An 11,302-nucleotide genomic window follows, 5' to 3' on the forward strand; every position below is an offset into this window, starting at 1 on the left:
TCTTGAAGCACCTACTGTTTCTTCAAGTGTCACCGATTCATCGTAGGGGGTTTTCTATGACCACAGGTCTGAGCACCCACTTTTCTGCGTCTGCAGCACCGTGGCGGGTACCATTGTGTTTGCCGATACGAAAATGTGGTGGCTACTCGACATACGAACCAATAAGAATGCAGCCTCCAAGAATCTGGCGGCGCAGTGCAGTGGGGTACGCTGAAACCTCATTATAACAGTCACATCTGCCACGAAAATAACTTCATTATATCCGAAAATTCGTTATAACTGTTTATTTGTAGTACTGTATATACGACACCATTCTTCATTTACTTCGTTATCACCGATAATTCGTTATATCAGTGTTCATTATATCGAGGTTTGAGTGTACTTTTACAGTCTCGCTGAAAAAGTTCGTGCATTTTTTGCGACGTGGGTGAAATTTCACTCCCTTCGCCTCGCACATATTTAGCTTGCATCTTCTCAAGCATGTTAGGTGACTGCCACCTGAATAAATTTTCCTCCTTTCTAAAGGTGCCAATTGTGATTTTATACAAAGAAAAGCATCGCAGTGTAGCCATTTCCATTTCTGGCCCGCTCTAACTTCCGCACCTGTTTTTAGCAGGGTAAACAGCTGCTAAAAAATATATTGGCAATGAATGACTACAAAAAACAGTACAATGCAAGGTTCTTTATTCCTTCAACAGCAAGCACAAAGACATCTGGCACTGTAAAACTTTCAATAAATTAAGGTTCACTTTCTTGCGGAGGTTCAGTAAAAGGCAGCAGCTCACTCCAACAAAGTTCCTCAGAGCAAAACCGGCAGGGTAACTGCCTAGTGCAATGCAAGTTGTTCGACTTTCAAGAAAAGGTAATTGTGCTTTCGCTTTGAAAAATGCCACTAAAATCTAGCATTCCTGGCATGTGCAAAGAGTCGTCCATAGCAGCCACGCGACTATGCCAATAGAGGCAGCCTCGTGTGAATTCACAGTTCTTCTCCCAGGAATTTGATAGGAATTCGAAAGGGGCAGGCAGGCAAATGATTTAAATACATGTGAGAAACCACCCATTTGTCAGGCAATTTCGTCGAATCGTTACTTTCAGGATTGCACTTTCACAAGATATGACGTGACTAGCACTGACTGTATTGGCATTCAAGGCAACAGCAATCCTAGCACTCTGTTAATAGTGTTTCTCACTGGTAAATCTGGAGCGGTTTCTGAAGTGCTGAAGTAAGCACTTATTGCATCAATCCGAACTGCCAGTGGATAGCAAAAATTCGCTGCAGGGGGAGGGGGGGCTTACGGGAAGCTGTTCGTGCACGCATCACGCAAACTGAAGATGGTGCCCGGCTTCCAGCATGCACTTTGCTATGAAATCTAATGCTGTTGTCCCAAAGTGACCACAATGTTTCATACGGATTTTACATGAAGGCGAAAGGAACGTTATGCTTGTTGTCTTATTTTCGCCCGAACCCACACCTTGGCAGTGGAGTCAGTGAGAACAATCTAGTGCAGAGAGTGGATCCAAAACGACCGGTGAAAAGCACCAGATCGACCAGTGAACAACGGAACGCCCTATGGTATATCATCCCAAATCTCACACCACGGACAAGGCAAACCTTAAGCTTTTAATCTCGGGTGTTGATCTCTTCCCTGCATGCACACTGGATCTTGATGAGCCAATCAACTTGTTAAAGGAACACTAAAAGAAGACATCAGGTCGAACTAGATTAAAAAAATTAGGCTTCCACAATAATGAACTTGCCACTCATAGAGGAGATAATAAAATTGGAAAATCTGAGTGGCGCCACCTATATTTGTGGCCCCATGGTAACTTATCGCATGACGTCGGTACTAGCCAACTTGCAAAAGGTAGCTGAAAGGGCAATCATGTGAGGATTACGTAAAATTGTATGTTTTGGCACAGGCAATTCAAATTAAGGAGCAACGGCGGGATCTTAGGTGGTAATTTCTGTCGCAACAAAGTTGCATATGTACTATTGCCACACAGAAGTAGTTAACGATGATAGACTTCTACACTACTGACCTGTAGCTCTAACTCGGCTTAACACTTTCCTTGAGCATACCTTTAAAGATTGCAATATTTAACGTGGTTAGAGCAAGAAATGTAGCTGGAAAAGTTCCCTCATCAAAACATTGGCTCCAACAACTGTTCCTTGTTTCAGCACTACAATGATCGCTTCAAGACTCCCATTATTTTCTAAGCCTCCATTTTGTATGAATTTGTTCCTAACAGCTGGATGCCCGCCGAATGCCAGGAACGTTGTACCAGTCCTTTTTCTGGAACGGGCGGCCAGTAAAGCCCCCCAACAAAACACCTACACGCACAAAAAAAGCGCGACAGACTTCACTCGGACCGCTGCTCCACGACGACGCCTGGGCAGACGAGGTCAGTCTTGGAAGGGTACACAACACGCAGGTTTCCATCCTTGTCCACCACTTTGACCTTCTCCACTTGAAGCCTGTGCGTGGTGGCGCCACCGTCGCCAGTGCTTCCAGCCTCGGAGAGCGCCTCCTCATCGCCTAGACCGAGCTGGAGACTCTCGGCTAACAAGGCGTCCATAACCTTCTTACAGAACGGAAGGTTGTTCCCAGTCACTTCCGCAAAAATGTCATGCGTCTCTTCTGAGATCTGGTTTGGAAAGAATGCCAGATGAGGCAAGAACAATGGTCATTAATGAACAATGCTACAAAGAAAAATATAAGGCCAAATGCAACACAATGTCATTTTGGCTCCAGCTGAACCTATAGTCGGATGCAAGTTAAGAAGTGCGGAGAGGCCCCACCCAGATGGCCAAAGCACAGCAGCCGATCGCCTCCGCGACTAAAGAAATAGACCTGCCACCTGCTCATGCACTCGATAATGTTTTTCAAAGGCAGGGTCACCAGTAGTCCAGCTCACTCCGCAGGTCTGGAGTACGCGCCCATTGGCGCAGGCTTGTGTGGATCTGCCTTTTGAGGAGGAAAATGCCGCAGACTTCTAAAGTTGTATCCGACTATATAAGTATTTGCATCAAACAGCTGCAACAGCCCGTTGGATATCCTATACAAAAGTGTGGCACTGTATAATATGCATAATGTAAACGCTCACCACCAATTGTGATACATATATCGAACACTTCACTATTCCCCACTCCTACAAGTTCTCTTTTAACGATGCAGCAATCACTCCTCGTGTCACTGGACCAACAAAACTGCACTGTTTAGGCGCATCCTGTCAAACAAGGCACTGAATCTGAAGCGAATTGCACGTCATGGAGAAAAAAATTTAGCAAGGCGCATGCTTTGAAATATGAGTGGCCAAGGAAGCAATGTTGTTATTTGCGCTTGCTAACGACAGGTTTGCTCCTACTATTCTTCACTGTAGAGCAGCCACGTCATGCAGTGAAGTGTACAAATAGCAATAAAAAACTAGCATAGCGAAGCGTTCTACCTAGCTCCTATATCTCGTATCAAATCAGCAATATGTCAAATCACTTTGTAGTCGCTTTCAGATTAATACTTAGCTTCATCACGACGCATGCTACTCTTCGTTGATACCGTAGAATTCATCAACATCATCCGCAATAGCTTGGTGGACTGGAACCCACACGCCATACTTTTGCTTCTCAGGGAGCCTTCTGTGACTGAGGTCATGTCCATTAATAAGCACTATTATATGCTTCCCCTCTTTTAACCTCGCTAAGGACATTAATACACCAGTTAATGCCTACCAATTCTTTGAGTAGTTCTCGAGACTGTATGTACTGTGAGTACTGTGTGTGCACATCATATTCCTCCCCCATCTATACCTCTCACTTGCGTTAATAAACGCAACACGTGGGCCAAACATTGTCTCATAATACCACTGAAGCAACCTTGGCAAAGCTACAAAGCCGATAACTAGCACACCTTATTTTATTAACAGCTTCTAAATGGCACCTAAGCAGGCCACATGTGCAGCAGGTGGTTAGAAGATATATTACGTAAATCTCAGCAACGTTTTTTCGCAGCACCTCGGATATCCGTGGACACCATGTAATGTGCAATGTCTCTGTCTCTGTGGTAAAATACATGACAGAGTGGCAGTTGAGTATTCTACCACCAGAGCCACGCCGGTGCTTAAAACTTCTTCACAAAAAGAACCAAAACAAATGCTAAGATGACGAGAAAATCACGTTAACAGATGTAATATTGCATGGCAGAAGAGTAAAATAACACCAGGCGTAACACAATGTGAATTGTGTAACGAGTGGGTGGTTTAAAGCTTCTCACGCATTACAAAGGGCTCAGCCATAATTCCTCGTCATCAGCCACAGCTTCGACAAAGTGGGCAGCTACGTAGGTGCACATATTGCCTTACAAATACATACTGGGTACCTTGCTACTTCGCAAAATGATGAATTATAGCATAGTACGTACTTCCCTACTTTGCAAAATGATGATGATTATGGAATAGAGGCAACCTCGCAACTGTACTTGCACCAGTTGTCGACCTAAGAGATTTTGTAACAGGACTCTAGAAATCCCACTCCTGCTTACGCTGCGACTGTGCTGCACTGTGACAGGCCTGTCATCTTTTTTTCTAAGGTAAGCAAAGCAAGCCATGCCAAACAAGAGAGCGAGGTAAACATATCCACATACCCTCGTTCCGTCACTGTTGGTCATTGGTGGAAAGGAAACGACCAGCTTGGACTCGTCTCTCAGGAAAGGATACAGGGCCTTGTCCTTGAGGAGGTACAGGTACCTAGAAACATTGAACTATGTACTATAGCGTGCATAACCCTTAACCTGCCCAATCACAAAAGACGAGAAAGGAGTGTAGGCATAACTACATACTACACCACGTAGCAGCGTCTTGACAAACAATCCAAACCTTCTTTTGCGAGTGCCCTAGTGTATAAAACACATTTTGTGAACATGCTGCAGTTCGACATTGTAGAGCCTAAGCCTAATCAGGCTGGTTCTGTGAGTCTGAGTGAGCGCATTACTAAAGGTGCTTATTTTGCAAGCGAATGAAAGCAAGTTCCTTCTATTTTGCTGATGCTACACCCACGACTGACATTTTTAATGAACAGGATGGAGGTAAAGATTCAGTGGTGCGTACTCACTTGTAAATTCCCGGGTAGGTGCTTCGCTTTTTCTCCTTGCGCATAGCATCCGCCTCTTCCGTCATCTGCCGATACAGCTCCTTCCCGCTCACTTCCTGTTTTCTTCCGAGTGGTGTAAGCTGCCACAACAAGCAACGATTGCCACATTATTGAACAATGTGTTAACCAAGTGTTTTCTCAATTGCAAAAAAATAAATGTAGGATGCTTAAATGGCAAAGGCGTACAATTCGCAGTGTAAGGCTATAGATTTGTATCCCCATGCAACCACACAGTGTACTTGAGTTATGTCCGTGTGTAGACGACATTCACACTGTTGACCGCAAGAACTTGATTCTTAGCTGTTCAGTACGACAACGAAGAGGGCACTGGATTGTTCTACCATTGCATTCTGTTACCACATGCAAGAATCTAAAATCAGTGCTCGTATTAAAAGCTATGACTGACCAAAAATACAATGCACGAAAGAAAGCTTCAGCACATGCCAATATATCGTAAAACATTTCAAAACTTCAGTGGCAGTAGCACGAGCTCTAAACAAACTTGCATATAGAAGTTTGTTAAGCTGATGCAAGCTTACGCGTGGCGATAATGTCATTATGAGCAAGAAAGTTCTCAAACAAGAAGTTCAAGTTAAAGCAAAATGGTAATTGCGGATATAAAGCAAGGCTGATGTTCAGGACAGCTCACCTTCAGCTTGTCAGGCTCAATGGCGTCATAGTAGACGTTCCCGGTTATCTTTGCGAGGTCGTGAGTAGCTATTGTAGCCTCGGATCGCTTCACACAAATCGTGTCGTGTAATTTGTTCTGGAAAGTCAGACAACATAAATAAGAAAAAAAAAACATTAATAAGCATAGAGCCTGCAGTACAGTAATGAAAGAAAATATTGCACAATTCCTGCCTTTTCTCTAAACATGTCATTGATGAAATGGATCTTCAATGTTTCACTTGTTTGTGTGAAAAGGTATAGACTCGCTGACTGAGTTGACAATCCATGCAAGTCATAACAACACCGGCATAACTTGTATGATGACCGAGGAAGTAGAGCAATGCCCAATTAAAGCATCACAGAGGAATACCACAGGGCAGTTTTACATGAGGCCAGTTGAAACTGACTGCTCAGAGTGCATTTGCCTGGTTTATTCATCGCACTACACATAAGCTCGGTGTACTCAGACGTGTCGTTGCTTTTGAGCTAAGAGCAAGACCAAGATAGGACTGACTATTCCGTTTACTTGATTCCTACGACTGCTCTAGGAGCAGACAAAAGTTCAGCTCTGGCAAGATTTCTTCAGATCTCAGGTCGAGAAACCTCAACATCAGTGAAAATCATGTTTTACTGTAGTATGAACTATAGTCGGGTGCTATTTAACAAGGAAAGCGAGGTCCTGCCCAGATGACCGAAGAATGGCAGCTGATTGCCTCTGTGACTAGAAATAGTCCTGCTCATGCACTCGGTGATGTAAAGTACTCACGGATTGAAACGCAATGTTTTTTTTTTTAGTATAACGACTGCTATGAGCAATTACTCATGATAACCCCGTCATGTCGCTGCAAATCTGGCAGCTAAAGGTAATGTTGGTGTTGATGCAAGTGTCTCAGTCAAAATTATGCCAATATGAAAAGAACTGCAGACACTGGAAAGGAATGTATGAGCATTACTTAGCCCTAAATTTTCACATTCCAATCCTTAAAGGGGCCCTGCAACACCTTTCTTAGTTATATTGGAATAGTCTCATTATTGACGTATGACTCTTCACGAGTCATATGCCTGCAAAAATTTTTCGAATCCGTCAAGTCTAAGTGGTGTTACCAAATTATAGAGATCACGTTCCGCAGCTTTCTCCCTCAACTCAACGCCGCGAGCGCGCGGAAAGTTGCGCGGGGCGTGAAGGGAGGGAGGGCGGAGGTGCGAGGAGGCGCCGAAGAGTTACGCCAGCGCCGGCGGCATTTTTTTCTTCATTTTTTTCTCTCTGGCGTCTCGGCGCAACAACGTGGTCTGTGGCGCCACTTCCGGTTGGCTTGTGCAGTCGTCGTCGAGCGGAGCCCATCGCACCGTGTATCGCGCGTGCTTGAAAACTGCGCATCGGTTTGGTAATGTTGGGTGTGCACCTCGAACTGCCATAGTGTTTTCATCGCTCTGCCAACCATGGACGCAAACCTGCGTGCGCGTTTGGAACGAATGACAGCTGAGATGGGTTTCAACCCACACTCCGATACACCGCCTCGTCGCACTGCTCGCGCTTGAATCGTATTCAACACGGCAAAGCTGCGTGCACCCTTCTCCCAGTGGCGGTACTTCGATGCTGTTTGCTCTTCGAATGCGGGCGCACAGCGAGTGCGGGCTGACAACAAAGAACTAAAGACTAGAAGAAAGGATTGTGGGGCATCAGGCCGGCGCGGACCCATCCCCCGGCTGTCTGCAGCTACCGTGAAAATGCGAGTCTGCTTGGTTGCTGTGTCCCGGTTTCTCGGGAACCTGAGATTACGGGGAGGATACGCCGAGGTACGGCTCGATGACATACTGAACAGACAGCAAACGGGACTATCGCCATACAGCGAACACAGGTATCTTAAACAAGCCGGCGCCAGCATTGTTATCGGAGAAACGCTGCACCGCTGCCTCGGTCGGTCGTAAGAACGTGCCGACGATGCAGTTTCCAGCTGACGAGGCAACACTCGAACGGCTGCCACTCTCAACGGCAACCGGCGATGGTCAAAAGCACAGAAATATTCACGATTTCGGCACTGCGCATGGTGAAGAAAACGCAACCACGCAACTACGAGCAGACGAGCTGTCGGTGAGACCGGAAGTGCTAATATTAATGTTTGTTCGGTGCTTTAACGGCATAACACAATACAAACATACATATTATCTACTTATTTAACTAAAAATTAACAAAGAAGGTAATAATGAGGGTGTTATCATGATTATAACATCAGCCAATGGTGGAACTGCCGACAATCGCGTCATATATTGCGGACTAATACATCATTTGTCGAGAGGAGAGGGAGTGATTTTCAGCTGACTTTAAGAATTTATTGTAAATTCCAGGCCGCTCGCTTTGCTATAATATTTGGCTCGCATGTTCTCGGGAGCCTCGACTACCGATTGGCAACGTTTTTTGACCCTGCTCAAAAAGTGTTGCAGGGCCCCTTTGAGTACTGCACCTCAATGGCAGGGTCACCGACTGCCCGGCTTATGACATCAGTATAGAATGTGCGCTAATAGACCTCATTCATAATTCGCAAGTGCACTTCCCTGCACAGCATATTTGCCCAACTAATGGCGGCACCTATCGTGCTTGAAGTCAAGACGACGTCCTAGTTGCACTTGCTGAGGCTTGTCCATTATGCGCGTTTAGATAGAGAGCCGAGTCTGTATTTTCCGCATCATAGCGCAAGCAAACTGCGCTTGAACACGCTGTTTGCAGAAGTGACTAGCCAACGTGAGTTGGGCTAAATGCATCGCAGGAAAGCTAGCTTTACAATTATGGAAGAGTCTATTGGTGCAGGCTTGTGTGCATCTGCCCCTGACATGGAAATGTCGCTGCCTTCTAAAGTTGTATCCGAGTGCAATGAAATGCACCATTAAAGCGTGGGCTTGCTCAACGCTGCATTACCTGCAGAGTCAGGAACTTTCGAAGCCGGTTGTCTCGGTCGAGATAGACGTTCCTGATGATGCAGCAAACAATGTACGGCCTCACCTCCTGCACGGCATCGGTGACTATCACCATGGGGCTCTGCGAACTCAGCTGGAGCACCTCAAAGGCATTTTGCACCTGTAAACACCAGTGAACAAAGCAGTGAGTGAAACACGAGAAAGCTATTCCTGTTTGTTTTAGGTAGTACACAAAAAACAGGAGCAGGGAGTGGAATACGGATGCCATACTGCAGGGGCATAGCCGGGGGGGGGGGGATTCAAACACCCCCCCCCCCCATTGGCTATGCCCCTGCAGCCAATACATACGCATGCATGAACCCCTCGCCCCCCACGAAAAAACTTCTGGCTATGCCCCTGCCATACTGTGCAATTGCTAAGCTGAATCGCGCATTTCTAACTCTATCCTACCAAGGTAGCTTTGCAATAAATGACTCGTGAAGGCCTCGCCTAAAACGTACTCCCCGTCCACTTTGCTTTTTCTGTGCGCATTTGTTCTTCTCCTTCTCTCTCTTTGTGGCCATCATTTGCCCTTTAGCGGCAGGCAAGCAGACACACAAGTTTTCTGTCTAGCCTCACAAGTCGCCGGAGGATTCATAAAATTATCGTTATTATTATTATTATTCTTACCGTGCACACATGGAAGAAACCACTGTTAGCAATGACTGTTATAACAGTTTCTATACCAATGATTTTTACAAGTCATCTAAGAAACAAATTGCCAACAAACAATACAAGGAAGGGGCAAATGAGGCATCCAGACTAGATGAACATACACCAACTTGCTTAGATTTGAGTTCTCTAAGTTCATCCGTACAAACATGCTATAAGAGTACCAGCAACAATCAAAACTACAGCGTGCAATGTTGCGTTGCAAGTTCTAGAGAGCATACCATACTTCCTCTGCAATGAGCAACAATATTTTTTGTAGAGCTACATATCATAAATAAGTTGTCAGACATCTGGAACGCAACCAAATGGTGACAAGTACTCAGTGTCGCCAAAGTTTACAGCAATACTTCCTCTACTTAGTGCCGTAATTCAGAACTAAGATGTATTAGCGCTGAGCAGATGAACATTATATAATAAGCCTGTGTTTTACGAGAGCGTTGCTGTTGTCAAGAATGACGACATTCAACGCACCTCTTGGATGTCGGCGGGCGCGCTGCCTCCTTTCTTCTTGCCTTTCTTGGAGGCACCGGACTTGTCTTGTGCCGAACCTTTCGACTCTCGGGGACCGTGGCTTTTGACGTATTCCAGGACTTGCTTGTAGTGACACTGCTCGACTAGCTTCTTCAGGCGCTTGTCGCTCAGCGGGTTGTCTTTGAGCAGGAGCTCCTTAAGCTTGCTTATGTCTCCAATTTCTCCGGGAACCTGTTTCACGGAGTTGCCGGCGAGATCGAGCAACTTGAGCGACGGTAGCGTGTTTGACAGCTTGCCAGGCAGCGTTTCTATGCTGTTGCTGTTGGCTACGAGCTCGGTGAGCTGCTCGAACCGGGTCTCGCCAGCGAGGAACGAAGGGAACTCCTCCAGCTTGTTCCTCGAAAAGTTGAACACGATTAGTCGCGTCAGCTTTGAGAACTCGTCAGGGAACGTCGTGAGGCGGTTGTTGCTCACGTTGAAGCTCTGCAGCTCTCCGAGGTTGGACAACTCGACAGGCAACTCCTCCAGAACGTTGCTAGAGACGTCGAGGAACTTGAGCTTGCGCAGTTTGCCCAAGTCCGGAGGCAACTTGGAGAGTTGGTTCGCGTTCAGCACGAGCCGGGTGAGGTTGACGAGGCGAGCGATGCCAACGGGAATCTCCGGTAGACACGTGTGGCTTACCTCTAAGAAGTTGAGGTGGAAAAGAGTGTACACGGAGACGTCGAAAGAGTCCTCCTCGATTCTCTTCGAGACTTCCGCACCGCTTAACACGAGCTCGCATCGTTTTTCTATTCGAGCGTGGTCCACTTCTTGCCACGCGGGAGCCATTTTTCGAAGGGTTGTGGAATCGGCCGGCAGAAAGCGAGCCTGAAACGACTTTAGTTTCGGATTCGGCGACTACTACGACGTCTCGTGGTTGCTAGAAGATTCGCGACAAATCGTAAATAAATATCTTGTGCAATTTCAATGAAGCCCAAAGGGCCTAACAATTCAATCTCAGGGTCTCTATTCCTTTTGCTCGCTTCATGTAATGTGCGTTACAAACGTGCAGTACGTCTTACGACATAATCGGCATTCATGTCATCATTCTATTTATGCTGTCAGGCGCTAAAGATATTTCCACATATTTCACCCTTTACGATCGTAAATCTTGGGTGCTTGTTTGTAACGCTGCACGCTCGCATGCCGTGCATTGGCATGCCGTGCGGAGACGGCAAATACTTATGTGCTCTTCACTGCACCCCCATCCCCCCAGGCGTGCGCACGGGAGGAGGGGCAGGGGGACGGCCGCCCCCCTAGTTACCTAGGAGGGTCGCGAGGGGGGGGGGGGGGGAGCGCAAAGTCTTCCCCATACTTTGACCTAACACCGTGGGGGGGGGGGGGCGATGATTTTTC

General features: G+C 46.4%; 1 protein-coding gene across 1 annotated transcript; it reads right to left on the reverse strand.

Annotated features, from left to right (window-relative positions):
- Nucleotides 1-662: 662 nt before the first annotated feature.
- LOC119389665 (leucine-rich repeat-containing protein 47) lies at nt 663-10,766 on the reverse strand. Its single transcript, XM_037657023.2, has 6 exons — nt 9,908-10,766; nt 8,727-8,885; nt 5,793-5,909; nt 5,105-5,223; nt 4,638-4,740; nt 663-2,646 (listed from the first exon to the last, which is right to left on the reverse strand). Exons 1-6 carry the CDS (start codon nt 10,733-10,735, stop codon nt 2,362-2,364), a joined length of 1,611 nt encoding a protein of 536 aa, XP_037512951.1. The 5' UTR covers nt 10,736-10,766; the 3' UTR covers nt 663-2,361.
- Nucleotides 10,767-11,302: the final 536 nt, after the last annotated feature.

Source organism: Rhipicephalus sanguineus, chromosome 4 (genome assembly GCF_013339695.2).
Source record: "Rhipicephalus sanguineus isolate Rsan-2018 chromosome 4, BIME_Rsan_1.4, whole genome shotgun sequence".
Classification (NCBI taxonomy): Eukaryota; Metazoa; Arthropoda; class Arachnida; order Ixodida; family Ixodidae; genus Rhipicephalus; species Rhipicephalus sanguineus.